The 16,057-nt window shown below is 43.9% G+C and overlaps 1 protein-coding gene across 10 annotated transcripts in view; it reads right to left on the bottom strand.

The window, feature by feature from the left end:
* NRAP (nebulin related anchoring protein) overlaps positions 1–11,885 on the bottom strand; it is a 69,631-nt gene extending 57,746 nt beyond the window's left edge. For 7 of the 10 annotated variants that reach the window (XM_045803169.2, XM_087862697.1, XM_045803177.2 and 4 more), the window contains exons 1-9: positions 11,632–11,885; positions 11,207–11,301; positions 10,544–10,631; positions 6,307–6,411; positions 3,558–3,662; positions 2,368–2,475; positions 1,746–1,850; positions 436–543; positions 73–171 (exon numbers count right to left, since the gene is read on the bottom strand). In XM_045803169.2, the coding sequence (XP_045659125.2) occupies positions 73–171; positions 436–543; positions 1,746–1,850; positions 2,368–2,475; positions 3,558–3,662; positions 6,307–6,411; positions 10,544–10,631; positions 11,207–11,301; positions 11,632–11,703 (885 nt within the window). In that variant the 5' untranslated portion in view covers positions 11,704–11,885. The remainder of the gene's footprint in view (positions 1–72; positions 172–435; positions 544–1,745; positions 1,851–2,367; positions 2,476–3,557; positions 3,663–6,306; positions 6,412–10,543; positions 10,632–11,206; positions 11,302–11,631) is intronic. The other 3 variants (XM_045803172.2, XM_045803173.2, XM_045803176.2) reach the window with 2 other exon arrangements.
* Positions 11,886–16,057: the final 4,172 nt, after the last annotated feature.

The following is a 16,057-nucleotide window of genomic DNA, read 5'->3' as shown; positions in this document are numbered from 1 at the left end:
AGTGGGCTACTGACACACCAAGAACTGACCATCAGAAAGGGCAGGCTCCCAGGGAGTGATTTCATCCCCTACCTGGCCATACTGGTCCATGCATTCCCTTGTGCCTGCAGCTCCAGCAGCCGGACTAGCCATTCCCTTCATTTCTCTTTGATATTGTTGATGGTACCTCACCTAAATGAAGGGAAAGGACAAGCCTGGTGAATTTCACCTTCTATGCACAGAAGCCAGAAGAGTAAAAACGAACATCTGGTGGAATGTTCTCTTTCTGCTTGGGTCCAGGAAGTGCGTCTTAGGCATAAAAGTAAAACCGATTCAAAACTGTGAAGGAAAGCTACTCCCTGGACCATGGTGCATGCAAAAGCAGACAGGAAGTTGTACTCGCCAGGCCCGTGTAACTTCCTCCCCTACCACGAATACACTGTCATGGACACTCACATCACTGGCCAGCTCATTGGCTCTCTTGGCTATCTGATAAGCAGGTGTGATCATAGCAGGAAAACTGCCTTTCCCTCTCTGCTGTTCATAGTCTTCTGTGTATCTCACCTGGAAGATGAAAAAAGAAAATGAATTTCATGCCACAATCCCACGATATACCAGGCTGTCTGATGAGAAGCCCTGCCACGGGCTTGCATGATGCCCTCACATCACCCTGTCACAGCCCCTGTGGCATCATCATTGGCTTATGGCTTGATGGACCACATGCATCTTCTTTACCTTTTTACTTCCCAAAACCCAGCACAGAGCCTGGTATATGGAGACACTCAATGCAGAATTCAACACATACTTTTGAAGCATGGGCTGTGGGCCAGGTGGTGGGGCTAGGCAGAGGAAGAAGGCTTTTGCCCTCAAGGAGCCACCAGTCTAGTCTAGGAGACAAAAGAGGCTTCTCAACCCAAGGCAAATGGAAGCCACTCGTTAAGCTGAACCTGGATTTGTGCTTACAGTTCCCACTCAGAAGAAGACTAAGTTCTTGGTCTTATTATGCTAGGGAACAAGTGGGCTGTGAAAAGGCAAATAGAAATTCCTTAGAAGTTATGTTCTAGGGGCGCCTGGGTAGTGCAGTGGTTAAGCGTCTGCCTTCGGCTCAGGGCGTGATCCCAGTGTTCTGGGTTCGAGCCCCACATCAGGCTCCTCCACTGGGAGCCTGCTTCTTCCTCTCCCACTTCCCCTGCTTGTGTTCCCTCTCTCGCTGGCTGTCTCTCTCTGTCAAATAAATAAATAAATAAAATCTTTAAAAAAAAAAAAAAGTTATGTTCTATAATTTGCAGCGACAAGGACTAAATTTTTTCAGATTAATCACATACATCTGATTTGTGACTGATACTAAGTTTTCTCTCTAAGGAAGAGTTTTCACAAGGTCTGTGCTGGCTGACTTATCTGACTTGACCATTTTTTTTTTTTAAGATTTTATTTATTTATTTGTTTGACACAGAGACAGCCAGTGAGAGAGACAGCCAGTGAGAGAGAGAAAAGCAGGGGGAGTGGGAGAGGAAGAAGCAGGCTCCCAGCAGAGGAGCCTGATGTGGGGCTCGATCCCAGAGTGCCGGGATCACGCCCTGAGCCAAAGGCAGACGCTTAACAACTGAGCCACCAAGGCGCCCCTGACTTGACCATTCTTGACCTTAGAAAGTTCTCCCTGGCTCCCATGTGGGACCAAGAGGCCTCCTCCATTCTTCTTCCCGCCACCTCCAAGGAAGGAAGGAAAGGAAAATCTTAAAGGCCTCTAGGCCTCCATCATTTCTTACATCACTTTGAAGCTGTCCCCCTGCCTTGGCCCGTAGCAGCTCAGGGGTATCCGCCACCGTGGTGAACCTGGAGACACGCTCATCATGCCCTCTCTTGTATTCCACCTGATGAAGAGACAGCATGGAGTCAAGGTCATACCCACCAGCCTTTGTGAGAACCCTTCCTTGCAGCTGTCCTGAAGCTATACCATCAGGCTAGACTCAACACAAGCCTATAGCCCATTCTTTAGTGCTGGCTTCATAAGCTCCTCTTCAGAAAGCATCAGTGTTACTGTGTCAGGTGCAGGAGAATGGTCCTAGGCAAAAAGCTTGGTTCTTCCTCAGAAGGACATGCCATCCACTTACTAAGAATCAGTGTCTGAACTGTTAAAGTGACCTCGAGAAATTATTTGGTCCAGTTTTGGAGGAGCTAGCTGGTCTCTCCATTTGCTAGATATGGCCCAATCAAGGCACAGAGGATAACAGATAGGGAAGACATAAGAGCACAGTTTTTTCCATAATCCCATACTAATGACACCTACTGTCCATAAGCACTCCCTTACTGGTTTTTATTTGAATCCTAGAATTTCATTAGTGACAAAAATTAGCATAATCTAAGGTGAATAAGCACTGGGACGCTCACTTGGCTGGCCAGCTGGTTGGCTTTCTTGGCTCTTTGATAAGCAGGCGTGATCATGGCTGGAAAGCTCCCCTTGCCTCTCTGTTGCTCATAGTTTTCTGTATACTCCTGCTGGTCAGAGTCAACGTCAGCACGAGAACCAATATGGTATCAGATAAGAACAAATAAAATTATAATTGCAAGCATCATCAGAACCAATGCAACTGGATTTATAAGGTAGTTGGAAACCATTTCAATCACCTGGAGTAAATTCGAAAATGTTATTCCACTGGTGATTTGAATAACACATTCGACACTGAAAAAATCCTATTTCCCAGGTCAAAGGGATTCCCCTTCAGGGCTTATGTCAAATTATGTGGAACTTGGCCCAACCCAAGGGACCCAAAGAGAGCACAACCCCTTTGACTCAAAGGCTTGTATGATAATGCAGCAGTTAATGTGTGGGAGACTTTTCTGTAACTCACCGGCTAGAATTAGTCCTACAGCATTGAGAGTAAAATGTTAGGTTTCCCTTCTTACTTTTTGAGTACCTCTGATGATTAGTTCTCCTAATGAGACATGGCCCCTAGTTTTTGTGTCTCTGTTTTCTTTCCATCTGCTAAAGGCAAAGTCACTAAAGACTGACGATAGTTTCAAGTGGTTTCTTCAAAGGGCAAGTGCCTTGAGTGTGTGGAGAGGACCAGAAGGTACCATGAGCAAATCGCTAAGGATTTCCATAATCTGGGTCAAAACTGCCTTTACTACATGAAAATCTACTAAAATCCCCTTACAGTGCTGGGAGGACAGAAGTCTAAAATGGGCCATCAGGGCTGGTCTCTTCTGGAGGCTCTAGAGGAGACTCCATTTCTTTACCTTTTCTAGAGGCTTTCTAGTGTATGGCTCCCAATGGTTTGGACCTCTGCTTCTGTTATCACATCACCTTGTCTCTGACTCTGACCCTCTTGCCTTCCTCCTTATAAGACCCCTTGTGATTACGTTCATCTACCCTAATAATCCAGGGTAATGTTCCTATCTCAAGATCCTTAACTTAATCATATTAGCAAAGTCCCCTTGGCCAGGTATTGTAACAGTTACACAGTTCCGGGGATCGGGACATGGTAATCTTTGGGGGAGGGGCCAATAGTCTGTCTACCACAATCTTAATATAAAGAAACATTCAAATTAATTGCTAGAATAAGTTCTAGGGCCCTTACCTCACCAAGAGACTTTCGGGACTCAACCATCCTTACGATTTCGGGGTCTGGCAGAGCTCCTGGGCACCAAGCATTCCCTTCCCCATATCCAGTCCAATAGCCTCTCTATAAAGGAAACACTCAAATGAATAAACACATACCCCACACATTTGGTTGGTAAGACCTACCCCCACCCACTTAGCAACGCTCACATACACTGTCAACATAAGAGAAATTCTCTAAAAACTATAAAATCCTACTACATACAGTGGGTCTCAACTAAGAAAAATGTTCAATTTTTTCACCTAGAAAATAATCTAATATCCTAAAAAAATTGAACTTTCTGAGATTCACTTACATTCTAGAAGGGTTTCAAATGTAACTTAGCATTTCTTTGCTCATCTCTGTCCCTAGATTGACAGGCGATGCGAGATTAACCAGCATGATTCAGACATGCTGCAAAAACTTACTACTTGTCATGTGCTTAATATTGGGATAAGCAATTAATACGGGGAACAGAAAAGCCAAAAAAAGGAAGACAGTTTCTTATTTAAGATATCTGTGGCCTATACAGGAGATGAAACCAACATAGGAAACAAGTAGTGATTAGAAAATGTCTGTGTGCTTAAGTGTGCTGTATTGATGATAAACACAAGGTTTTGAGAAGCAATCTGTATGCAATGGGCCCCATTCTGGATAAGAAGATGGAACCTGAGCTGGACCTCCAAGGCTGAGATCAGTTAACAGGGACAAAAGGAGAAAGAAGGACATCCATTCTAGATGGTCAGTTCCATGAAGGCAGGGATTTTCATCAGTTTTGTTCACTGATGTATTCTAACAGCCTGGAACAGTGCCTGGCACATAATTGATTCAATAAGCGTTTGTTGAGTAAATTCCTGGAGTGAGGACTACCATGAATAAAAGCATAAAGGCAATGATGGGTTTTGCGGGAAAGACCATGAGGAGATGGGTTTGATTGGAATTGAGGGGGAGAGATAGAGAGCCAAGTGGTTTGGAAGTGGGGGCAAACTGGACAGGTTGGGTAGAACCATGTTTTGGAGATCTGGAAAGACAGATAATTCATACATGAAAATATGCTCAATCATACTAGCAATCAGGGAAATTCAACTTAAAACAACATGATAGAAATTATCAAAAACTTTTATCTGGTAATACCAAATATTGGTGAGAGTGTGGAGGAATAAGTATTCCCATCCTCTGCCCAGAAGAGCATCAAATGCACAGCCATTTCAGAGCGCAATTTGACAGTGGCCATGGAAATTAAAAAGGCGTGCACCCTTTGACCTAGCAACCTCATTTTTCATTATCTATTCTAGAGAAACACTCACTTGTGTCCAAAAGAAGTCACACACAAGGGTCTCCATTACAAATTCATAATAGGAAAAAAATTGGAAAGAACCCTGCCCATCAATAGAAGAACATGATACGTCCATTCTTAATGGTTGCACTCATGATACACCCATCCACAATAACTTAAAAGGAGGTTGACACAGAAATAGCTCCAAGATATTTGTTGATTGAAAAGTACAAGTTGCAGGGGCGCCTGGATGGCACAGCGGTTAAGCGCCTGCCTTCGGCTCAGGGCATGATCCCGGCGTTATGGGATTGAGCCCCACATCAGGCTCCTCCACTATGAGCCTGCTTCTTCCTCTCCTGCTCCCCCTGCTTGTGTTCCCTCTCTCGCTGGCTATCTCTGTTAAATAAATAAATAAAATCTTTAAAAAAAAAAAAAAGAAAGAAAAGTACAAGTTGCAAAACAAGGCTCTTTCATGGAAAAACTTACACATCCCAATAGAAATACACATAGATAATTTCAGTGAAAATAATGGCTAATATTTATTGTGCCTACCATTGTTCTAAGATCTTTACATTTATATACTCTTTTAATCTTCACAATAGTTCTGTGAATCAGGAATTGTCAAAAGTTCAGTTTATAGATGAGAAAGCCAAAGAAAAGAATGGTTAAATGATTCATCAAAGGCCCCTCAGTACGTGGCAGTGGTCGTATCCAAACAGGAGTACTGAGAAATAAATTACATAGATATATATTTGTAAATAAGCAAAGTCTGAAAGAATACCCGCGAGACTAATGGAGACAGGTACCTCTGCAGAGGGACTGATTGGACACAGTGCACAAGGGGTCAGCTTTGTACTTAGGATTTTTTTTTTACAATGGGGAAAACACAAGTATTATGAGTATAATGAAAAATAAATGGCTGAGGAATTTTGAAATGATGAGACTCTCCCTAGTGAGCCTAAATGCTCAGGTGGTAGGAAGAGTAAGTTAGGGCCATCTAGGAAGCTGCGTGTGACCAATGTCACTCGACAGGCTGGACAGTGGCAAAGCCAGAAGAGAGGAGGCCATTCGGGAGGCCCTGACAAAGGTCCAAGCAGGAAATGACGTGTATCAGAGCAGGGACAGTGAAATGCAGGGCAAGGGGCAGAGCTGAGGGAAGTAGCAGAGGGACGAAGGGCAGCCGTGGTCTCCAGCCTGGGTGGTTGTTCCCAGGGACAGAAACACAGTGGTTGGAAGGGACAAACTGACTAGTGAGTTTGGACTGGAAGCAGATACAGTGGAGATGACCCCACGACACACTGGGAAATGTCTTCTGTAGAGAGCTGGAATCACAAACTGGGTGAACGAAAGCTGTATCAATTTCTCTAGAAGTAATACTCATAATGCATCTCACTTGCAGAGTGTGTCATACTTTTCCTTTTTTCCCAAACCCATTCATATCTCTCCTCTCACCTCGTTCATCAGGGGCTGCCCATTAGGGGCAGCTGTCCCATCCCTGGATTTCATGTCCCAGTGAAAAACCGACTTAAACTGTCCGCCATCATCTTGGTCGTCAATCTGCACCATGGAGACGTTGTCAGTAACGTTTCCATCAGAGAAGAGAAAGAAAATAAACAACACACAGTTAAATTGGAGGGATTGTTCTAAATCTCAATGGCAAACCTTGTTAAGTGCACAATGACACACACTGTGTTTGTCAGTCGCATTGTGGCTTCACCTGTTTCACTAGCCAGGTGAAGCATACAGAGCCTCTGCAGTGTGCAAAGCTCTCGTTAGCAGTGCAATTAAAAAGACGGAAGGTCTCAATGAACTTATCACACGACACCCTAGTATTCAGGTTAGAGTAACCTCAGAAAACGCTAGATTGTAGAGTGGTGGTTCTTAACTTTTGTCTGTGGAACAATCACCCAGGGAGCTTGTCAAATTGTTGGCTCCCCAAATTCATGTACATGTTCTCTTATGCTTTATAATTTTACCTTTAACATCTTGACCTGCAATACACCTTGAGTTAGTTTTTGTGTACAGGTGTGAGGTAGGGGTCCAGGTTCATTTTTTTTCCACACGAATATCCAATAACTCCAGTACTGCTTTCCTGAAAGATTGTCCTTGCTACACTGAATCGCAGTGGCACATCTGTCATAATTCAAGTGACCACATATGCGCGGCTCTATTTCTGGACCTTGGATTGCATTCCACTAGTCTGTCTATTCTTATGCAATACTACGCCAAGTTAAGGACTACTACTTTTGTAGTAAATCTCAAAATCTCATAACTAAAGTCCTTCAATTTTGTTCTTCAGAATTTCTTGGCTATTCTAGAGTCTTTGTGTGGTTCACATCAATTTTAGAATCCGTGGGTCAATTTCTACGAGAAATGCCAGGATATTGACTGGAATTACATTGAACGTGTAGATCAGTTTGGGCAGAACTGACATCGCAATGGTATCTTTGGATTCTTGGGATGGGCAAAGAGTTCTTCAAGACAACATAAAAAGGACCCACCATAAAAGAAGAAATCAAAAGGTCTTAGGTCCCAACCCAGATATCATAATGGATGAGGTCTAAAATGGGGCCAGAAACCTGCAATTTTAATAAGCGGAAGTTGAAATCATGAATTTTACAGATGAAGAAAGAAACTGAAAGCAAAGAAGCGACCTTAACTAAAGTCATTCAACGGGTAATCAGAAACAGGCTTAGAATCTAGGAATTCTATTTCCACATGGAGGGCACTTCCTCTCATCGAATTTCTAGGCTGGCTCCTGCTCAATGCAGCTGCAATATGTGTATTTTTAAATATATAAATTGAGAGTGCTTTACCTGCTTCTTCCCCCCGGATTTTGAGAAACAACCGCGAACACGACATAGACTGAAAGCAGTGTTTCTGGTCGGCAGCACTCTGATATTGGGGGCCGGTTAACTCCTTTTCCCAGGGCTGTCTGGGGCACTGCAGGACGTTTAGCAGCATAGCTGGTCCTTACCCATCAGATGCCAACAGTACCCCTCCCTGCCAGCTGTGACATTCTAAAAAGTCCCCAGACATCACAAATATCCCCTGAGGAGTAAAATTGCCCTCCTCGAGAGCCATCGCCTTAAGGAATCAGAATAATGTGACCAAAATAGATAGAAAGCCTTATTTGTTGTCCTCCACCCATGGGACAAATCCATCACTGGGGAGTGCCTCTCCAGAGACTTTTCATGAGATTCCGATTATTCTGAGGAAGTGGGAAGAGGAAAAAAGCCGTTAAGTGTCACTTGTGAGGTAAGGACGAAGCATTAAGAGCTAACGTCCCTTCTCTGAAAAAAAGAGAATCTAGATGTTTTATTCTCCTACAAATACCATGCACACCTACCAAACAGGAAATTTTGTCTTAGCCATTTCTTTATTTATTAATTTTCAAAAGGGTGACATCTAGGAAACACAAAAATGTCAGCCTGCTTTGAATGCCAACTCAAATTCTTTCCTTTCCTCCTTCATCACCATCACTGAAACATCCCCTTTGTTTTTTCTTTTAGCACATGCGCAACAAATTTGTTTTTATCCAATTGGCAAACTCTCTCAGAGATGCAAGAAAGTCATCCATCCCCCTTCCTCAGGTGCCTATAAGACCCTGGGCCTAGAAGGGGCACAGCTGTCCATTTGAAATTTTTCCTGGTGGGGGAGGAGGAGAAAGTGACCTCCACAGCCAATGGTTTGGCATAACACACACATACACACACACACACACAAATATACATGTATACACACACACGCCACGTACACGCAAATATACACAGAGACGTACACACACACACACACCACACACACACATACATATGCACACACATGCATGCAGACGCACATACGTATATCCATACACCACGTACACACGTGTGTGTGCCCGTGCACACCTATTCACACCCATACCCACACATACATACACTCCCCATACGCACACACACACATTTATACACACGCACACATATTGGCACAGAAGCAAACAAGCGCACACACAGAGACGTCCCGGGAAGTTCACATCACTGTCTGTGGCTAGAACCAGAACCAGCAAAATTCTCCCTCCAGATCGGGCCTGTCGCACACAGTGAAAAGAAAATAAATCCGCTACCACCTCAAAGAAAGGTAACATTGTGTGACCTGTTGTATGATTGGAAGGTAGGGACATGCCAGGTAAGAGCTAGTGGAGTGTGGAAAAGTAAAGATATCAGGGATCTCGTTGTAAAGAGCATAATATGTACAAACAGCACGCAGATGGTGTAAGCACTTCTCCTGGGGTTGAATCTGTCAAATGCTGGCTATCAACGGTAGAAACATCTGGATGTTTATAAGCATAAACAAGTGCTTTTTTCCTTCTGGACAATTCGCACTATATGCACAGAAGTAGGCCAACGGAGCAGTTTAGGGTATGGGTTCCAGAGTCAGAGAAATCTGGATTGGTACCCGCTGTAAAAGCCGGCAGGTTACTTAACCTCTCTGAGCCTCAGCCTCCTCAACTGTAAGAGATTACAGAGGATTCTTGTGAAGAACAGGTGAGACAAGATAAAGAGCCCAGCAGAATGCTTGGCATTCTGTTTAAGAGCTACACTCCGTATTTATCGCAGTTTTGTGTAGCGGCCCTTGAGACGAAAACAAGATCCTAAAAGAACGAAGCCTCTCAGTAATCTAGAATGGCTTGTGAACGCTTAAGGCTTGCAAATCCTTCGAAATCAGTGATGTCTGAGCAGCTCTGCACCTCGGGCTCCTCACCAGCAGAATGGGATAATAATAGTACTTACCCTATTGGAGAGTAATGTGTATCAAGTGGATTAAACGATTGTACAGTAAATGTTACATGAGCATGTTAAAAAAAATAATAAGCTCACAATTAGTGCAGGGCTCTTAGCAAAATAAGCTACTTGGCAGGAGGCGTGAGGGAAGCTCTATCGAACACACGTTTTTCTGCGGAGACTGGCGGCCTGGGCAGGCCCAAGAGGCAGTCCAAGGTGAGGGGACATGAGGAGGGTGGCTCACTGACAGCCTTCCACCTCCTGTGCAATTTTCTAATTTTAGAAAGTTGGTAGCTCCATCCCACAGAGCAACTTCCGTGGGGCGGGGGGAAAGAAGTTAAATGAGTCATCACTTTAATAAATGCAGGCATCCGAGCCGTAGCTAGCTATTTGACAAGACCCCATTGTTGGTTTTTCAAAAGAGGTTGGTTTATCAACACAGCTTCCTTGTCTATCCAAACATCACTTCCAAATCAAAATATCTTTGACCTACCCCTGCCCCCAGGAGAAAGAGAGGCTGCTGGTAATCCTAAAAACTGCTGAATTCAGAGAGATTTTAAGAGTGTGGAACTAGAGGTATTTAATTTTCTATACCAAAATAATCATGGGAGAAAGTAAGGAAAGGCTCTTGTAATGTTTTCCAGCTACATAAACTTTTGGGTTATTAGGCACCTAGTTATACAGGGCCTATCAGGTAAACTGCCATCAATGTGAATAGAGCTGGCAGACAGAGATTACAGAGACATCAGATAGTCAAGCTAGATTATCTTGGCTCTTACATTGTGGTAGGACAAACAGCAATATCTGTTACTTAAATGCACCTATAAATGAAGACATGAACAGGTTCAATGTCAACACAGACACTTAAAAACCTGAGTTGAGAAATTTTCTTTAAAGGCTATTTTGAAATTCAAAATTAAGTCACTTACCCCATGGATGGTTTCTGGGGACTTCCTCACATTCAGATTTAATGGAGTATGATAGACACTTGTGAAAGTGTTGTTCTTGGGGTTATGGCTAGAAAAAATAGATATAAACCAAAATTAGAAATATACCTTAGATGATTGAGTGACTATCACTAAAAGTACAGTCATTTTTTAAAAAGCTGATAAATATAAAACTTAATAATTAAGTTTATAATTTTCCAGGCAATGTCTTAAAGAAAAAAAAAGGAAATCAATTAAATTCAATATATATATAACTTAGAGACCAAATTTAACTGGGAATGGTCACTTAAAAACTTTCTGGAAAAAATAGAAAAGGATTCTGGAATTATTTAAAAGAAAAAAATTAAAGCTCTATAGGCATATCTGTGGCCATTACACTGTTCTGCACAGTATTTAATGATTTGACATGGGGTTATAGCAGATATATTTGACTTTTTACTTTGAAGAAATCTGAAAATTTAAACTTTCTGTCCTTTGCATAAAATCCTGTCTTAGGGCTCTTCAGTGATTATATATAAAGGAAAACTTTGGGGAAGATATTTCTTGGATTTAACTCTGGGCTGTGTGATTGGAAGCTCTGGTTGGCTACTTGTTAAGAAATAAATAAAACCCAAGAAGTGGTGAGATGGGACACCAAACACTTACGCGTGACAGTATGGCTTTTTCTGGTGACTCACGAAATTATTAACCGACAGCATCATCTTGCAAACTTCACAGTGAAAACATGCCTTATGCCAGATCTGGAAATAATATAGAAAAAGATGTAGCAAAATTACCTTTTCTTCCAGACTCAGGATTCTTATACATTTCTAGGTAAAAATGGATCCTTAGAGATAAAATGGTAATACACACACACACACACACACACACACAACTACAATATGTTAAATAAATGAATAACCTTTTTTTGCAAGGCAACATAGAAGACAGAGATAGAAATGGGTAGAACTGAAGAAAGAGGAGAAATACATCTTGTTTTGATGGTTCAAAAAACCCTACATGTCCATATGCGAGAAGATAAGTCTCCCATATTGGTTATTATTTCCAAAGGCCAAGAAAGGTCCACTGACCTGATCGAGACAGTTGATCTTCTCGGCAGGATAAACTCCATACCCACACCTGGAGCAAGCCTGCACATTCATCCTGATGTCCGAAGAGAGAAGACAAAGCTAGGCAACGGGCAAGAAATCCAAGGAAAAGTCCCAGGCTAGCTGTGCAAGTCTCCAAAATCCTGACCACCGTGAAATCCCCGTAGGCACCTTGATCACTCGAAATCCAACTTCCACTTTCCTTTGCTGACCTTCTAGTTTGAAGTCAGCAGCTGGATGGCTTTTAAAGCTGCCACTTACTCAAGGGGCTATTTTGGCCACTCACTCAGCACGCATGCGCCTGGGAAATTAGGTGGAGGTATTTCTAGCTGACATGTTTCTCTAAATAGAAAAATGAACTCACAACAGCATCATGTTTATGTGGGTGACCGAATCCTCGTGTATGACTAGGCAGCATGTAGTAGTTTAACACGAACTGTGATCATAACCCAAGAAAAGAATACAAAGAGATAGGACCTACACTCATCCAACAATCCAATTTAGAAAAGCTTGCTCTATGCGGCCTATGACTGAAGCAGAGAGGCCGGCTCCCAAAAATATAAGAGATAAAACAGGATTGATTCAATCCGTGGGAAGCGTAAACACTGTATTTGAAATTTTGGCTTTATCTATTAAAAGTGTTTACAACATGGGGCGCCTGGGTGGCTCAGTCGGTTGAGCACCCAATTCTTGGTTTCGGCTCAGGTCATGATGTCAGGGTCCTGAGATCAAGCCCCGTGTTGGGCTCCACATTCAGCGGGGAGTCTGCCTGAACAATCTCTCCCTCTGTCCCTCCCCCCACATCTATCTCAAATAAATAAATAAATTTTAAAAAATCAATTTCGAAAATGTTTACAACAGTGAGGCTGAAAACTGATTAAGATATTTATTTGTGTTGAACTTCTGCTCGAATGCAAAACTAAGAACACACTAGATCTCTCAGTGGTTTGGCCCTTATGTTATCCTGGGCTGTTCTAAGATCTGTCTGTTTATTCTCTTGCCTCCTGGGCCTGAAGTGGGGCAGCCTAAAGACAAGCCCTCTCTTCCTGGCTTTCTGTAGCTCCTCCATTGACTTCATTGTCCTCTACATGTCACCTTACAGACCTTCTAGAAACAGCTTACAAAAGATGGTACCTCATCTGTTCCCATCCCTCAGCTCACTGCCTCCCATGACCCTTACCCTGCTTTATGTTCTTAATGGCAGTTAACCCCCACCTGATATCTTGAATATTAGAATCTCTGCTTTTTAAAATTATCTGTCTCCTCCATCAAAATATAAATTCCATCAAAACAGGATCCCTGGTCCTTGTCATTTCTATCTCTAGTGCCGAGCACAAGGCCTGACACAGAAAAGATGCACACTAAGTACGTACTGAATCAATGAAACAAACTTAATACTCCCACCAAAATGCCCACAGAGGCCAGAAGTGAAGTCATAAGTCATATTAGGGACCTTCCCAAATGGGCGGGCACATGCCCCATCTGATGCAACCACCACTCCTCAATCCCAGGCAACTTGTCTTGAGGGAATCAGTACCTAGCCCTGCCAAATACTGACTTGTCCAGGGAAGCCAAATACTTGCATTTACACATCAAAGTCTCTGTTTTGTAAAACACTGGGAATAACACAAGGGCAGGGGCAGCAGAGAGTCCAGGACTTGGGCAGGCTACCCCTTAGTGACCTTTGGTCTAAACACTCTTGAGATGATGGCTGGAGGTCCCTCGTGGAGAGAAGTCAGCAGTACTTTTGTTTTGTGTTAGCTGGGGCGGGGTGGGGGGGCCAGGGGAAGGCTGCAAAGCAAGTGAAGAAAAGTAGAAAGTAACACTCACAGGAAACTAAGGAGGGGCTGCAGTCTGAAGTTCCCACAGAGAGATAGTGGGGCCCTAGGCTGCTCTCTCAGCAGGAAGGGGACTCTAGGCAGGGACTCCGGGCTCTGGAAGACTCCCACACTGGAAGGTGGTGCAGGGAGCTTGAGCAAATGGGAACAACAAAGAACAAAGACTCGAAGCCTTCCCAGAACATTCTGCTCTATACCAGGCTTCTCAAGCCTGACCTGGAAGTGGGCTGCAAACCCCAGTAACCACTGAGAGAGGACTCTGCCCCAATCCAGAGGGATGTGGAATTACAGTCAGATTTCATTTAAGGTAAAAGCCACGTGAACATTTCTAAGGTATGACTGCCCTGGACAGCTACAGCCGATTCTCACTCAACCTCTTAAAAACAGAAATTACCAGAAGGAAGAGGTTCAATTTGACCTGTACCATCACTTCTGCTTTTAAAAGGCATTATTAGATCAGAAGTCATGAGGAGAAACCATCCCAGTGAACTGGAAATGGATCCTGTAAGGAACTCAGTGACCACTCAGTGTTGGGGTAAGATTGACACAGCCCTGGTCTGCCTGGCCGGCACTGTGGGCCAACTCACCTTTGCCCATCGCACCGCGCTCACATCCGGTAGAGCCCTCCCCCTTGCCACGGTGACTACCTCAGGCCATCCAAGCCTTAGCTGATAAGCACACAACACTCCTGTGGCCTTCAGGATTGGCCTGGGGTCCCCAGAAAACAGAACATGAAGCAAAGGCTTATGTTTAAGGACTTTACTGAGCACTGAAGACCCAGGAAGCAGAAGTGAGGAGGCAGGAAATGGAGGGGTGAGAGTCAATATGAAGGTTCATTGTCAAAGTAGCCACTAGCTGATGTGAGGTGCATTGGACTGCTTGATCTCCATCTTCCAAGAGGCCGTATAAACAACTGCTACTCGGGAACATCTGCTACATCAAGGAAGGTGGAGGAATGTATTTGTGGCCCATCTCCCTTTGGTGAAAGTTCTGCCCCATTGGGTGTTAACTCCCCTACACGTCTGTGCTGTGGGGATGCCCATGGCGTCCCACAGCATCTTATGCCTCAACAGCTACAGGGGGAAAGCGAAGGGCAACAGAAGGCCCAAGACACTGTTGGTTGTGCCCCCGTGATGATGGCAAGCCCACACGGAGCCTGCTGCCCCTGCTGAGCCTGGGCCGGCACAAGTGAGACAGGTGAGGCTGTGTGGCTCTAAAGTGGCTCCTGAGACATGTCTGATATGCTGTCCCATCAGCAGAGCGTCCAGGACTTGGGTTTGGTTGTCATGAGCCAGAGCAGACCGTGGAGAGTCTTGGTCCTTGATTTGGATGTTTCTGCCAACACTGTCCCACGTTTCTTTGTGGGTTTTTTGTTGTTTTTTGTTTTGTTTTGTTTTGAAGTCTTGACTCACAGGGAAATTGTGATCAGTGAAAAACCCCACATTTCGTTTCACATTAATGGCTATCGTGTTCAGTGTGTGGGTAATTGATTTTTATTTTTTTTGAACTTAAACATAGCACTGATTAATCTCTTCAATTTCCTCCTGTTGATGGTGGCCCCATTGCTTCAGCTGGTCAAGATCTTTTGGTACCTTGGTTCTGTCATCCAGAATATGAGGTCATTCTTCCTCGCTCTGAGTCATTTCCAGTGCCCTCCAGGACCATGGATGTGAAATGGTTTTGAAATTACAGAGATGGCAAATTCAGAATGACGAGAAAGCTCCCCACCCTTTGCTCTGTCACTGTCACTTTGCTTAGACTGGAGCTGTTCCTCCCATGCTGAGGCTGTGTGTCGACCTTAGTTTAGGTTCTTCCAAAAGCACAGCTCGAGGTGAGGACTTTGGGGAGTGCTTCCGCAAGGCAGGAGTGAGGGTTTGAGTGAGCCAGTAAAGTCAAATGTGTTATTCTGAGCTAATTACCATGGTGGGTGGCCTATAACAACACATCACATCACGTCACATCACATAACAGGCTACTACCCCTACCTAGAGCTGAGATACAGAGCCCCCCACCACTTCCCACCCCAGGGCTAAGTTCCAAACCCTGTTGGAGAGAGTATGTCTGTGGCTCACTAGATGGCAGAAAAGTCACTGTGGTGCCACGCTGGTGGAACTTGCTAGAAATCTATCCTCTAGAACCTTCTGGAACTCTACCCTCTGGGTGCTAGAGAGAGCTGTTCATAGGAAGGTCTGTCACTGGAAGAATTCTGCTGTAAAACCATCTGAAGGAGTGCCTTCAGCATTGCTGGGTTCTGCTGGCTACCAGGCAGAGCAGTAGCTGGTCACTGGAGAAGCCTCTGTGAGAGCCCGATTCTCCAGGAAAGAACAGGAAGGAAAATTCATTTATTTTTTTAAGGCAACCTGATTCTGGTTCTGCCTGTAGCAAGTCTGTGATATGGGCCATTTCTCTGAGCCTCAGATTCTTTATAAAATGAGCAGAGGGATTGGATATTAAGGCCCCTTCCAAAATCTAACATCGTGTTTCACTCTATTTCACGAGTAACCTGCAAAACTTACATTTATAAATTAGTAACTAATTTTCTTTACTGGTAGGAAGTTTTCATTTCTTAA

Source organism: Ursus americanus, chromosome 6 (assembly GCF_024610735.1).
Source record: "Ursus americanus isolate L20-20 chromosome 6, mUrsAme1.1.p, whole genome shotgun sequence".
Lineage (NCBI taxonomy): Eukaryota > Metazoa > Chordata > Mammalia > Carnivora > Ursidae > Ursus > Ursus americanus.
The sequence above is the reverse complement of the archived record's forward strand: the minus strand, read 5'-3'. Positions and strand labels throughout refer to the sequence as shown.